Source organism: Aptenodytes forsteri, unplaced genomic scaffold (assembly GCF_000699145.1).
Source record: "Aptenodytes forsteri isolate BGI_AS27 unplaced genomic scaffold, ASM69914v1 Scaffold61, whole genome shotgun sequence".
Lineage (NCBI taxonomy): Eukaryota > Metazoa > Chordata > Aves > Sphenisciformes > Spheniscidae > Aptenodytes > Aptenodytes forsteri.
In genome coordinates, this window is record NW_008794443.1 from 3,589,591 (window position 1) to 3,605,377 (window position 15,787).

At 38.4% G+C, this 15,787-nt stretch overlaps 1 protein-coding gene across 1 annotated transcript; it reads left to right on the plus strand.

Moving 5' to 3' along the window:
* The first annotated feature begins 601 nt into the window (after positions 1–601).
* Positions 602–11,255, plus strand: LZIC (leucine zipper and CTNNBIP1 domain containing). The gene is made up of 6 exons (XM_009289651.1): positions 602–750; positions 1,856–1,991; positions 3,068–3,166; positions 3,851–3,946; positions 5,798–5,879; positions 7,307–11,255. The coding sequence occupies exons 1-6, from the start codon at positions 650–652 to the stop codon at positions 7,363–7,365; spliced, it is 573 nt and encodes a 190-aa protein (XP_009287926.1). The 5' UTR covers positions 602–649; the 3' UTR covers positions 7,366–11,255.
* Positions 11,256–15,787: the final 4,532 nt, after the last annotated feature.

The following is a 15,787-nucleotide window of genomic DNA, read 5'->3' on the forward strand; positions in this document are numbered from 1 at the left end:
TCGCGCTTGTCCAGCGGGGAGTATCGCGTGCCCTTGTCTGCCTGCGGCTGCTGGAGCCCTTGGCGGTCGTGCAAACCTCAGAACTTGCCGGTCAACGGCTGCCGAGCCGCGCGGTGCCCAGGGATATCCCATCAATCACTGCCGTCGGCCAGCCGCCTGCTCCGATCTGATACCCAAAGAAGCACGTATTTCCTCTAGAGCGAACCATTTTCTACCGCTAATGGTTCTCAGGTGTTTGCGTGCTTCAGACACCTTGCATCCGGGTTGTTGCCCCTTGGATAGCTTCCCAAGGGGCAGCTGAAGAGTAGACTCTGGTTTCATATAGCGGGACCTCAGTATTTCAGTAATTGCTGCTTGGTTTCGAACTTACTTGTTTTTATGTGCCGTGGCTGTTTGAGTTATTACCTTGGTGAGCTGCCTCTTGCTACAAGGATGACAATCCTGTAGACCCAGCCTACCATGTCTGTATGTCCACTGCAAGGATCTCCGAGTGTTTTGGTCAGACCTTCCATCATCAAGATGCTGCATAATTTTCTTGATACTTGGAGCATTTTAAGATAAGTTTTAAATTGTTGATACACAACAATAAAATGTTATTTCTCCTAGGAGTGTCATGTAACAACTTAAAATTTTCATGTGAAAACAGAAAATGGCTTCAAGAGGAACAACAGAGACCAGTAAACTAAAACAAAACTTGGAAGAGCAGTTGGATAGATTAATGCAGCAGCTTCAAGATCTGGAGGAATGCAGGTAATAAAAATAAATGCTTTCCTCTTATATGGTAATATTTTTCTTAAGTGGTTGGCAGAAGAAAGTGGTACCTTTCAAAAATCTTGTGGGGTTTTTTGTTTTATTTTGTGTTTTGCTGTGGCTTCATATTTTTTAAATTAGGTAGGATGTTTGTGTTAGGTAGTAAAAAATTATTTTAAAAAAACTTTCTTTTTATTAAGATCAGTCTATTTTTCATCTTCTTGAGGAAAATGTGGGCAGAAATACTCATTACTGTTTTCTTTGAAATTTGATATTTTGGTGTGACTCTTAGCTGTTCACAGAATTCACAATTTTCATATGGGCTTTTTTAATAGCAGTTAACAAATAGCTTTTGTGTCTACTTTGTTTTGTCTTATAATTACGGATGTTTGGGGTTTGGTTTTTTTTTAGTTTGTCTAACATTTTCATGTGATTTGTTTAATGTGATTTTGTGTTAGTTTTTTGTGGGCTAATAAAACTTGAGATAGACTGAATTACCAAGGAAAAGGGTTTTTTTCTGTTTCAGTACTTGCACTTAAACATCCTGTGTGGTTTTAGATGCTTTCTCTGACTATAATTCTAACTTGTCCAAGCAGTACATATGTTTTTCAAGAACAATTATAATTGCTAAGGGTTGGTAGTGCCATTCTTTGAATTGGGCAAGGTTTAGACAGCAGGATCAGTTATTCCTGAATAACTTGATGGTTTTTGGGTGAGGAGATAGGCTTCTCGGGTAATGTCATTCACCGTAGCTTTGAGCAAGACAATCTAACTGCATATTGTTGTGGAGATCCAAAATGCACTTTTAAATATTGCACCAAGTGTTGAGTATCTCGTAGTTGTCAGGGCCTTTTTAATACAAGTGACTTCATACAAACAACACAAGCACATGGGTGGCTAGGAGGTGGTGCAAAACCAAGAAAACTACATATGCATTAGCTAAATAACAGCTAAGAGGGCTAGAACAGAATAATCTGAAGTGATGTGAATGTTTTCATTGCTATCTGAGGAAGCATGCTTCATGATATTCCCTGATGTCCTTTTCTCCATGTTACGTCTTGGGTTTAGTCCAATGAATTAATATGTCTTGTTGGATCCTCTTTAGAGAGGAGCTAGATGCAGATGAGTATGAAGAGACCAAAAAAGAAACCCTAGAACAGCTGAGTGAGATCAATGACTCCCTGAAGAAGATTATGTCCGGAGATATGACTTTGGTGGACGAGCTCAGCGGGATGCAACTGGTAAGGATGATGTGTTACTAAAAATAGTTCATGTTCTGCCTGGCCTCAATGAAACAGAACATAGATACAAGTGGTTCGTTATAATTTTTAGACAGGCACGTGTGAAAGCTAGTTCTATGTATCTAATGTTTTTATTATTAAATATATGTGTACATATAAAAGCTTGGTCAGGTCTTTTCATTTTAAAAGAAAAAAATATTGAAGAATTATAACCATAACACTGTAGAAAAAACTGTGGGGAAACTGCAGGGACTAAATATATCAGATCCTTAATACTAGAAAATAACATAAAATAATGCAAATTAATTTAAAAGGTGTGAGTGACAGTCCAGGACAATATATATTGTGAGAAATAAAGTTCATACCTGTTTGTTAGAAAGCATAAAGATAGCATTTCCTGTGCTCTTATTGCTGATTTGTATTTCAGAGATTCATACCAATCCAAATGAAAAGGCTGTAGGAGTGACCATGTAACTTGAAGTTCTTTTAGTGAATTGATCTTATTTTATGCTGATGTCCCAACTTTTGATCTCTTTTCAAATGTTTAATTAGAGCATGTTTTGTTCCTTCTAAGCCCTATGTTTTAGGAGTTTGTTTCCAGAGGGATCATTTGTCCAAACATAATGTGGTGAGACTGAATCATAATAGTTTTGATACTCCGCAGAGAATTTTGAATAACAGTAGGAGATTTATCTCATGATTTACATTCTGCTTACCCTTAGAAGAGCTGTAATCATCGGTGTGGGCATTAAAACTGCTAAAGATAGCATAGCACGTCCACTTGTGATGTGCTAGTATCAGGAAGATGTTGGAAATGATTAGAAATTAAGACCTGGACTCTAATGGAAGTGTCACAGCTCCTTCTTGCTGTAGTTGCACTAATTAGTGGATTTTTCAAGCCCTGCATAAAGGTCATATATTTTTTCATCTCACTTCCATGGTTAGGCAATAAAAGAAAAGCTCTCTATCAAATGACGCGGAGGATACTAATGATGCTTTCCAGCCTTCGTTAATCTTGTCATGTAGCTATAGCTTGTGACTATTAGTTCTGGTCATTCTTGCTCTTTTCCTTGTAGGCAATACAGGCAGCCATCAGCCAAGCATTTAAAACTCCAGAAGTAATTAGAATGTTTGCAAAGAAACAACCAAGGCAACTGAGGACAAGGTTGGCAGAGGTGAAGGTTTCTGTTTTACTGTAAAAACTGTTTATTTGAGCTAGACTGATTTAAATATGTAACGATTGCAAGGAGAGCACCAAGTGTGTTAGAAAACTTGGTGGCAGCACCATAAGGAGATAGAGAAGTTCTCCTTCAGAATTTGTTCAGTTTTAAATGTTCCTTGAGGTAATGGGGACAACAATGTGTATTTCTTGAATTATCTTTTATCTTGCTGCATCAAAACAAAGATGTGATTAACAGATAATGAACTGAGTATAACTGTAAATAGAAAATCTGAAGAGTATGAATCTGTAATTCTGTTGAGGGACTGGAGAGTGCGCTCAGTGTTTCAGACATCTAGACTGAACTTGAGATCCAGATAAAGTGAAATGAAATGTGATTCCTCCATGTATCAGTGATATGTGAATCCATAATTTTGAATGAAGAGCAGTCTTTGATTAAAAGAGATTCAGGTTTGGAGAAAACAAGAATGCTAAGGCTAGGTGCAAAGAGTATTCGCAGAATGGTCAGAAAAACTTCACGGCCATCTTTTAAATTATGGGTAGTTCTGTCCCTTACTTCCATTGGTACCATACTTACTGATGATATTTTTAGGCTGTTGCATTGCTCATGCTGTTGTGTTGAGTGAAACTAATGGGAGGCTTATATATTTTGACTTATTTCCCCCCCCCCGGTATACAGATGGACCGAGACTTAATGGTTGGGAAGTTGGGACGAGACCTATACACACAGCAGAAAGTGGAAATCCTTACTGCCCTCAGAAAGCTTGGTGAGAAGGTAAGGTGTTGGTATGATAGTTAGGTGAATAGAAATTTCTATCTGTATATTGAAGAGGAATTTGAAATCATTAAAATAAGAAATTACAACTTTTGTTTATGAGCAAATAATAAAATGCAGCTTGCTTTTGTAGTACATAAACGTCCTTCCATTTTAATGCCAAGCTTTCTGAAACACTCACTACTGAACATGTATCAAATAGTATTGTACATTTATCTAAGGCTGTTTCTACTTTAAAATGTTTTCTTTGGTGGGTCATATGAATGAATCACATATAAGCTGGTACAAGTTGATGATATTTATAAAAGCTGTAAAACAAGTCATTTACTGGCTAACTACCACCTATCCACCTGACAGGAACCATCCAAGACTTGTGACATCCATTGAGCTTTACTTTTGTATTGGTGATAATACCTACCTCTTGGTGTAAGATAAATAAATTGGAGAGATGACTAATAAATGTGATTGTTTCCCCAGTGAGTACATCAGTGGCAGAACGATCCCTGTTTTTTACCACTAGAGGGAGGAAGAGAAGTTGTTATTTCTTCTGTTGATGGTATATGAGGAAAATGGGTTGCTGTGTATCTTTGTACTTAAACTTTCTTAGGAACTGAGGGAATGTAATGGAAAAGATCAAGTGCAGTACTTAAAGGAGCTGCGTTCCAAGTAGATGGTATTAGCAAATGCTTTCCCTCAGAATATTTTTATTGCTTGGCCGTCAGAGAAAAAAATGTTTTGGAAGTAGGTTAAAAGGCTAGTTAAGGTTGCGAACTGAATGCATGAAGATATCTAATCCTCCTGGCATGAGTTTCTTGGATTACTTCAGACAAGCCACTTTACCATGCTTTGACGTAGCCTCTTTTATCTTTTAAAATTATCAGTAGCCTGCTTCACAGAGGACTTGCTAGGATAGTAGTTTCACATCTGCTCTGAATGTGAAAAATGATGGTAAATATTATGTGTTTATCTGCACAATACTGCAAAATGTTAAGTAGTTAGATGCTTACAAAGCACAGCAGAGGCAGGTAACTAATACTTTTTCCCTCATTCCAACATCATTCTGAATGCCTGTGCCTGATTTTTATATTTTTAATAAATAAACTGACACAAACACTGTGGACAGTTTGACACACTTACGCTTTGCTTTAATAAGGATATATATCTGAGGCTACTTAAATGAGTGAGTTTTAACTTAGAATATCTGAACCTTCCAAATGTAGGTTACTACTTCATTATTGTAAATATTTTATGGGCATCTGTCACAAGGCATCAGAGCACATACATAAAAGCAAAATATACATGTGCAAATGTCACTTTAGAGGAGGAGAACCATTTCTAGGTCATTGACTCTTAACATGGTCAAAGCTGCTAATGACTGCATATTTTTTGCTTTCCTATCATATATCATATGATATATGATATCATTTATCCAGTAAATGATATGAAGTGAGCTTAGATCTTAGCTCACTACTGTATTAACCACATGACAAAAAAGTAATTGACATCCTTTGCATAGTTTTGGTACAGAGGTACAGTGTGACCTTTTCATCACAAATTATCACTGGAGGTCAGCTTGAAACTTAGCGGTGCATGTAGAGGCATGTCTGATGTTGCATATGCTGGGCTGACAGATGCCACTGAGAAAAAAATTCAGTGGTAGGGGGAGTAGCTTGCATTTTTACTTTGGCTTTTAATATGTTAGATAACACTGCCACTTAAAAATTGCAAATGGAAAATCGCTATAACCTGTCATAGTTCGTGTACATGCCCGTATAGATGGTAGGAATTACAGTGGTGGGAATATGCACAATTAAGGTACCAAGCTCACAGTTATGGCCTCTTTTGATTTAGCTCACTCCAGATGATGAGACATTCTTGTCAGCAAATGCTGGTACAGCCCTGAGCCAGTTTGAGAGAGTCTCCACTGACCTTGGTAGGTTTTCATTCTCATAACTTCCAATTTCTTTGCCTCATTGAACACTGAATAATACAAATACCTGTGATTCCCCTGTGGAAGAGAAAGTACACAAGATTCACGCCATTAAATTTTTATGTACATTTTTCTATTTTATTAACAATGAAACTCTGATACACTATCCATGAGGAAAAAGTAACACAGCAAATAAATCCAGTGCCAAATGGCCATAAAATGCCAAGTGTTGCCCATAATGCCGAAGGCTTGAATGGTCTGTCTCAAGCTACAGAGCTTACAGTTAAACACAGATCTCTCTTGCATTAGTGACTCTCTTCAGGAGAGCCTTTTTCTCTGCTGAATTCTCTGCATCAAGCAATTACTGGCACATTGTCAAAATACAGCTTTAAAGCACTCTTCTTGCCATGATTGTCATAACTCTAATCATATTGACAAGACCAAAAGTTCAGTTATAATATGCATTAAATAAGCACGACAGTTCATTCTAGCATTACAGTTACATTACAACTGTGATGAAAGAACTATGAATGGCAGGAACGTGCCAGACTAGGTCGGGGTACAAATAAACTGACTCTGTGACCTACCTCTCAGTACTCCTCTTCCTGAGAGCGTAAGCAAGGTGAGAACCTTTTGTTCAAAAAGGTACTTCATTAGCAGCTCTCTGTGTGGTGGGTTGACCTTGGCTGGCCACCAGGTGCCCACCAAGCCGCTCTCTCATCCCCTTCCTCAGCAGGACAGGGGGAGAAAATAAAATGAAAAACTCGTGAGTCGAGATAAAGGAAGTTTAATAAAGAAAAGCAAAGGCTGTGCACAGAAGCAAAGGAAAACAAAAAGATTTATTCTCTACTTCCCATCAGCAGGTGATGTCCAGCCACTTTCTGGGAAGCAGGGCCTCAGTACACGTAGCAGTTCCTTCTGAAGACAAATGCCTTAACAAATCCCCCACCCCCTCCTTTTCCCCTAGCTTTTATTGCTGAGCGTGGTGGTGTATGGTATGGAATATCCCTCTGGTAGGTTTGGGTCAGCTGTCCTGGCTATGTCCCCTCCCAACTTCTTGCCCACCCCAAGTCTACTGGCCTTCGGGGGCGAGACAGCCTCGATGCTGTGCCAGCACTGCTCAGCAGTAGCCAAAACATCGGTGTGTTATCAACACCGTTCTAGCTACAAATACAGAGCAGGGCACTATGAGAGCTGCTATGGGGAAAGTTATGCTATGGAAACTCTGTCCCAGCCAGACCCAGCCTGGTTTCAGACCTGTCAAGCCAGTATGTCTTTTTTTTTTTTTTTTAAATTAGCTCAAGTGTTCTGGTTTTCAAAATGAAGGTTTGATTTCTTTTGATCTCAAATGTTTTCCTTGATTTAAATTGTATATAAGGAAATGCACAATTTCTACTAATACTTACTGAAAACGTTTTTTCCTCTCATAGGATCAGGAGACAAAGTCTTTGCTCTAGCAAGTTTTGAAGTAGAAAAGGCGAAACAATGAAGAGGTGCGTGAGGCTTGTGTCTCTCCAGTTATCAGCAGCATTGGACTTCTGTCATATTGCATTTGTTTTTTTCTATTTTTAACATGTTGAAAAAAAGAAAAGCAAAACCAAAAAAACTGCAAACCCTAAACCTCTTGGGTTCCTAACCAGAAGATATGAAGTAAACAGCCTTAAGTGCACTTTGGAACCTTGGTGTCTGTACCCCTTAGTAACATAGGCTCTGAGGCTGAACACTAAGTGGGACTCTAAAAACAAAAGCATGGTATGACTGTCTCTGGAAAGAATCAGCTATTTTGAACTTTTCTGAATGTGTATTTCTCTAACTATTAAAACGTAATCTTTTTGCATGTGGTTGTAGCAAGCAGGTCTTTTTCAGGAGCAGTCCTAATGAGCGAGTGGGTTTTTTGGGTGATTCTTCACGTTGCTCTCAAGTTGTCTTAATTTTTGTCTGGACTTCCTACTAAGTAGTTTATACTAGGAATGCATTGAAGCTTTGCAAAATTGACATAGTTTATTTGAAATGCCATCTTTCTACAAACTGTTTGCAGAAGAACCAAGATGAGACTGTATACTGATCATTGGCCCTTAGCTGCTTGTTTGCCGTGCACATGAATGAGTGCTATTGTGTCCTAGCCTTGACTGACAAACAATGGAAGCCCTGTAGGGAGGCTTCTGGAGTAATTTAACCTTGTGTATTGAAATGACACGGAATTGCTAGGAAATGGCAACGGGAAGCCCTTTCTGCGACCTCGTACTTTAGCTCTGGGTGTATAACTACATGCTACCGTTATTTCCCAGTATTTCTGAGATAGCATGAAATAACTTGCAAGTAGAAACAAGTTTAAAAAGGGCAGAAAAGCTCTTACTACGTGATTGGTACAAGTGTTGCTCAGTCTATTTATCAGATGGTGGTGCTGTGAAGAGGGGAGGGTCTGTGCCTCCAGAGGGAAGTTAGAATCCTGAATAATCTCAGGGTGTAAGAGGATTTAAAATCTCACATTGTTGAGTTTTTAGCTCTGAGTGCAGAGAAACTATTTGGGACTCCAGATGTGTGTTTAACTTCCTGATAAACTATTTTTTGTAAAATCAATATTAGGGATCTTGGTCTTAAAGTACTGGCAGCTTCATGCTTTAATTCGGTACTTGTTAGCATTTTGTCTGAGCTGATTGGAAGCCTATATTTTACTGAGAATTTTTTCAGCTTGAGAAATGTGCATTTCAGGTCTGCTCTACCCGTGGTATATATTCACGTGCTGATCTAATGATATTGGCAACCAAAACAAAAAACCCAGGCATTTCTTAATCGAATTTCATACCTGTTCCCCTTCTTATTTTACCGCTAGCTAGAGAAAAGGATATGGATAGAAGCCAAAAACATTTCTGTGGTCATCTTAGCTATTAACAATTGTATCTTTTTCCTCTGAACAGAAGGAGGAGAAAAGCTTGACATTTCCTTATGAGTGTTGCTTTGTCTGAAACTAGAAGCAGTAAATCCTAAGTTCTTTAACACAGCATAGCTGCATGTAGACATACCTGTTCAGCTTACAGCTTCTAGCTGTTAAAATAAAAAAAGACCAAAAAAAAAAGGTTAACAAAAAAAAGTAACTTAATGCAAAAAAAAGCATTTCTGTGCAAAAAGAGTTCAAACATTAGACAGTTTTGGGTCCTTTGGACTACATGTTTTAACAGGGAGTTAGCACTTCCTTTCTTTGCAGAGCTTCAGAAGTGAAGGAAGCGTTACGAAATCTCATTGGCAAAAGGAGCATTTGGCTGTGAGTGTGTTGACGTGCTATTATTATCTGGCACCCCTCAGAGAAAGTGTGATTTGCCAGTCACAGATATAGTCAGTTCCCCTTCCCATAAGGTGGGGCAGAAATGTATCAAGAGAAGAAAGCTACCGTTTTGCTTCTTAAACTCCACAAATTATCTGTTTTTTCTAAGTGATAAATCTATTTTTCCTTAAGTGAGAGCAAAGTACAATAACCAAATGCCACAGTGGTTAATGCTAACTGTCCAGCAAATGACATTAGAAAGCGGTTAAACAGAGATCTCTACCTATATTGCTAAGGTGATAGGTGTATCTTCAGGACAAACAGATTTTGTGCTGGTTTTAGTGATTGGGTATTTTTTTGACAACGTGTCTTATTTAAGTTTTAGGCATATTTCTGAGCTGATCTGTAAAATGTGTTAACTGCCATCACAGTAAGTCTGTTGCTGGAAAGAAGAGGATGGTGATAATACTGGCAAGATCAGAAGAATTCCTAGGAAAAAAAGTGATCTTGTTTCCGTCTTGTTAGTGCTTTGAATTATAAAAATTAAGACAGACATCTACTGAAAGGATGATACTGAATTCTTTTAGAATTAGTAATGGTTTATAAACCAACTTTTACACCCAAATGTTGGGTAGAGTCGGTTCCAGTTTATGGTGGCATGACTGTTTTTGGCAACAGTGGAGTTGGACCTGCGTTCATCAGCAGTGAAGGTGACCCACTGTTTTGAGGAATCCTGTGTGTGATGGAGTAGAACATCCATGTTTTACCTATCATATATATATATCTCTCTTAGGCTTTTATAGCTAGACTTGAGCTTCAGTGAGAACTACCATTAAATTGAGTGAGTGGAGTGGAAATAGTCTTAAATTTAGATGGCCTATTGCAATGTTAATCTCAGTGTCGCATAGTAGTCACTTAAGAGACTAAGTGGGTAGCATAGACTATAAACAGAAAATTAACATGATCAGTCATAATTTAGATTGCACTTATAGGGCATAAATACCCTATAAATAAGCAAGTTCGTCTAATTGTAAACTAGGACTGGAGTAGAGTAAACCAAAAAATGTGTGTTTTTAATGTATTTTGCTTTAATAGAGATCCTTTTGAAATCTAGTCCTTTAGAAATGAAAGGATATACAGCATAGACAGCATAATTTGTGTCTTTCAGTGATGGAACTTTTTTCTCCTTTTTTTTTTTTTTAAGAAGCTTTTCTTTAGATAGGGTCTTTTGTCCATTATATCAGAACTATTTTCCTGTCTGGGGCAGTATTATGTTCGCTGACAAAGGCTGATTGCAGCTTTTTAGCTGAGAGCAGCTTATTAAAAGGTGTTATTAGACAGTCTAAAATTATTGAAAACAAAACAGTCCATGGGGACTGTAGCTGCCTTCTTTTCCCTTCTGCTCATTACTGGTGCTAAGTAACTTTCTTCCCCCAACCCCCCAACCTGCTTGCAGCATTAGTATGTAAATTAAATCTCTCAGCACTCCCACAGATCACAGTTAGTTAACAGTACAATAATATGGAAATCTTTTTCCTTGTAGTTTTAGAGAGGAGAAAACTCTTTTTTAATTGATTTGCAAATATTATAGGATTTTTTCAAACTTTCTGTACTGCGGGCAGTAGTAAAATTCTTATTAAATTCATCCTTGACTGAATATCTTTTTAATGTGCTCCTTCTGCTCTTGAAAAGATCTCTCGTGACTTAGATGGACAAAGATGAGATTGAGATCAATGACCAGTATTATTGCAAGATTCAGTATGCCAGGCTAGACTTCTCTTCTCAAAAGTTGTGAAGGGTCGGAAAGCATAGCTCTAACCCAGATACTGGATATATCCTGCAGAATGCCCTGACTATAAATGTAATTTAACAAGGAAGCTGTTGCCAATATGAAGCTATTCATATGTTGACCCTAGCAAATAGTTACTTAAGTAACCTACTTGAAGTGGTTAGATTAATTTCAGAAGCATAGTCAGTTAATTGGTGTGCTGTGCTAAATATTCTGCCAAATAATCCTGGGATGTACCTCCACTATTATCTCAAATGTTTCTGCAAGGGCTGGAAAAAAGTCCATAATCTATTATAAAAATCGTTTGCTCAAATAAAAACTGGTAACAAAAGAACACCTCCTAAATGAAAGCATGGTTTTGTGGTTTAACATACAAGCTTGTGATGTTTGAGTTCCATCCCTGGTTCAGCAGTAGACCCAGGCAGATCACTTATTCTCTACACATCTTTCTCTCCTGGAGTAAAATACAGATTATGATACTTGAATATCGAGTGCTATGAAGTTGTTATTGATCATACATTGCTTTGAAGATTAAAAGTGCTTTGGTTTTTGTTTATCATTTTACTTCTGAAATAAGAATTGTAAAGTACAGTAGCTTTAAACACATCAGCAAAGTTGCCCAGAGTTCTCTTTGGCCATATATAACCTCCCTTTTTTAATCTTCTTTCTCTATAGGGTAAATTGTGTTAGAGCATTTGAAGCTTCAATTTTCTGTCTCTTTTCTGTCTTTGTCTCCTTGTATTATTTCCCTTCTTTGATCTTGAATGGAAGAGTAACAAGTTATCTTTGTCCTATAGGAAAAATACAAGATTTCTTAAGAGATCCCTTACTTCATCATGTTACCTTGCCTGTTAAAATCAAATTCATTTTGATAGAGAATTCAGTATTAATGATACCCTACTGCCCAGGCATTTAAGGCTGTATCATTAGTGGCCGAAATGGAAGGCAAATTAAAATATAACCATTTGGTTTTGCTTCCAGTATGGCCATTCCCTTCCTATATAAGGACAAATGTAATTTTTACAGTTTAAAGAAATAAAAGTCAGCCTGCAGGCATCTTTTAGTTTCCCCACTTCCATCATTTTTACATCATCCTCACTGAGTTCTGGGGAAGTCTTTTCTATTAGGGAAGTAAACGCTTATTTCAATTCTGTCTGCTTAGCTACCCACAAGAGAGGAAAAGGAGTGCTCGTATTGGGGTTTTTCTTTAGGAGTCATGGAAAATGTGACACCTTGCCTTGCTATGAGGTTGCAGGGTTTTTTTATCTTTACCTTAATAGTGTTTTTACACCTGTGAGGGAGAGGGGAGAATTACTGGAGTTGCCCAAGATTTCTCTCCCATAACTTTTAAGCATCCAAGCTTCCCACCTCAGTCAAGCGGGAGCTGCTGGTGTTCCAAATATCTGAAAAGGTGGCCTAAAGTATCTGACAGGATAAATAAACACGTTTCAGAATAAGTAGTCTCTAAACTAAGGTCTTAAAAGAGGAAATACAGACATAAGGTTAGTGGATATAACCATATGTAAGGCATTGCTGTACGATGCACTGAAATGTCTACTGTAATTTAACACACTAATCTGTTAATGATATATTTACTAGCAGATTTCTTTTTAAAACAAGTTCTAATCATGGACATCTCTTTCTATCTTGCTATCATAATAGTTTGCTGCTTGATAATGTTTAGGATTGTGTTTTCAACGTGCCTCCAAAAATGGGTTGGTAATAATCGCAGATGTACTGAAAACCATCAGGCAGAACCACCTGCAGATCCTGCGGACAGAAGTGTTAATGTCTGGGTAAATAGCTTTTCTTTTGATTGTCCAGTTAATATCCTTGTAAGGTGGAGATTGAAATTAAGTTCTGTAATGTTGTCGTAAAAGAGTGTGCTTTGCAACTTTGTAAATACCAAATTTAATCTGGGAACACTTCTGGTTCTGAATAAAATAAGCAGCTGAGAAGGTTTCTTACCTACAAACTAAGTCTGGATTAACAAAAAAAAGATTGTCTTAGCCTTTTTTTACAAAAAAGGGCTTTTTTGCCCATCCCTCTAAAATATCTCTGCATACCTCCTCACTGCACGGTCTGTAGAAACATTAAATATTGTAACTAAGGCAGCTGAACTATTTCTTTAATTTTCTAGTGTACTCTCTCTAATCTACGCAAGTTGTGCTCGCCACTAGTGATGGAAATTTCAACTGACTGTTGTGACCCTACATCATTTATTATAGTGTCCCAGGTATGCAAAGGGTTGTTTGGTTGAACTGCATTTAATTTTCAGGAAACACTGTACTGTTTCTGCATCAGAACATGATTTTGATGGATTGGAATTGTCAGACTAAGTCTGAAATATAAAAGATTACCAAAAGAAAAAAGATTCCAAACTAAAAACAATTTCCTCATTGGGTACCATACCCATCTGTGAGAGAAACAGAGTTTTGATTATTGTTGCATGTGGTTAAATCAGATGGATAATGAAAGCAGGGCTTGTGTGTACAGATGCTGCTGGAAGCCCTTAATGAGAGGAAGATGCCAACAAATACAGAGGGACTTGGAGGGTGGAAGCAGCTGTACTGTGAAGGGATCCTAAATGAATTTCAGAGCTGATTAAGAAAGAATTGGAGATCAGAGAAGGACAGAGTGAACTGGGAGAATTTTTCTAAGTCAAGAAGGGATTCAGAGGAGGAGGTCTCATGAAGTTTTGGCTTACTAGAACGAACAGCAGCCTTATTAAACAGAAGAGATTAGAAGCTATTGAAAATAAAAATCCATTTCATCTGTTAGATTTTTATAAAACAATATCCAGTCTTTACACAATACTTGTAACAATGTTAGGAAGACTTAACCTTTAGATAATTAAACTTCCTAACATTCCCCTGCTGATGATAAGCTGTATTATTCCCATCTTGTGGTTGGGGCAAGTAGGGTGATGATTGGTAAGATAATAGATTTGATCAAGTGTAGTGCACTTGTATCTTCTGTTCACTTTGTGAAGGTCTGTGCATTCTCGTGAGACGGGAACAATATCCTAAATCTGTTGCGGAGCTGGGAGTTGAGGTCTCTTGAGCATCCATCATGTCTTATGATGATAAAAGTAACTGCTGTAATGGCAAGATGTCACCTTGCTTGATAGCTAAACATCTTGGCAAGCTTGATGGTAGCAAACTAAGGTGGGGCAGAGGCTGATTTAGACTCTGTTTTAAGAAAATAAATCTCAAGGTCTCCAAGGGTAGAGGAAGCCTTCTAGTATCTCTCTCTCCTAAACCCCTTTCTAAATAAATGCGGGATGTTAAATTAATGCTATATAAAGTTGCATTACAGTTGTACAGTCATCCAGCTAAATTAGGAGAGCTAGGCAATACTTAGGCATAAAATGGTGTTTTGCCCATGATGTTATCAGTAAGAAAATTCATACTATTGCAAAGATGCAAATGATGGCTTAATTATACGCTCCTACTAGCATAAGATGCTTTTAGATCTTTCCCTCAGACTCATGTACTGTGCTAATTAACAGTAATCCAACTGGAGGATCCCAGAGCAACGCTTCTGCATATTTTTTTCAGCTTATGCTGGAGCTCTTATGTTCTTTTCTTAAATAATTAATAATCATTACTGCCTGCTGTGCTGTGGGTATGTGCTAGTGATCTCAGATCCCAGCATATTTGCACCATTCCTGTTCCTGTCAGCAGCTTGGTTTTGCTCTTTGCATAGGCTTTCATGTTAAGACCTTCATTAACTGGCAGTGGGGTATGGATTTCAGTGGCACTGGGCTTTGATGTCATTAAGTAGCAAGCTGTTAAAGGAAGTGCCACCTATTTCATTACTGTGACTATTTTTATGCTATTAAGTTAAATACCGAGTAGAAAACAGATGCATTTTACTAAATAACACTTAGTACACAAAGCGTTTTTATCTTTAGGAATTTCATACTTACCTTGCTGACCCCAGCAACGCATATGATAGGTAAGCAGCATTACTGTTAAGCCTGGTGGGAAAGCAAAATACAGGTTAGTGATGGAGCAGGGGTGATGAACCTTTGATGCCTTCTGCCTTAATTAATTAATCAATGTCTCGCCGTGTTTGCTGTGGTTTTACTCTGCTCCCATCTGTCTAGGGGAAGGGTTACTTTATTTTTGAGTGCTTGAATGACCAAATGGATATTCATTCTAGTTGGAGGCTCTCAGTCTGGTGGGAAAGCGAAATACAGATTAGTGATGGAGCAGGGGTGATGAACCTTTGATGGCTTCTGCCTTTCTTTTTTAATTAATTTCTCGCTGTGTTTGCTGTGGTTTTACTCTGCTCCCATCTGTCTAGGGGAAGGGTTACTTTATTTTTGAGTGCTTGAATGACCAAATGGATATTCATTCTAGTTGGAGGCTCTCAGAAGATGGCATTTTCTGTATTTACTGAATTAGCTTGGGTTAAGCTGTACTGAATTTTGCATTAACTTTCCTAGCATAGTATTATTGAAAAGTGGCCACGTAACCTGTTTTAACGTTCATGTGATTTATCTGATATGGCACTGCCGGAGAAGTTGTGCTCCTGAGCCTTGCCCCGCCGAACAGGACAGCCAGAGGGAAAGCATGAGCTCACGGAGGCGCTCGGCACCGCGTCATTTCAGAGCCCGATTCAAAGGATGTTCCTTAAGGTAAGCATATGGCTAATACCAGGAACGAGACTTCGCGCCCCCTCTGCTGCCAGCGTCTTGTATGTCGCCTATCCCGATGGAGCAGCTCTATCGCCGAGGGGGGATCCGCAACCCCTAGCGGTAGCCGGCGAGTGCCGGCGGTTTGCTGCTCTGCCGGGGCGCTGGCCGCCCTCCCCGGGGAGCTGTGCTGAGGGGTCCCCGCAAGAGGGGGTGCC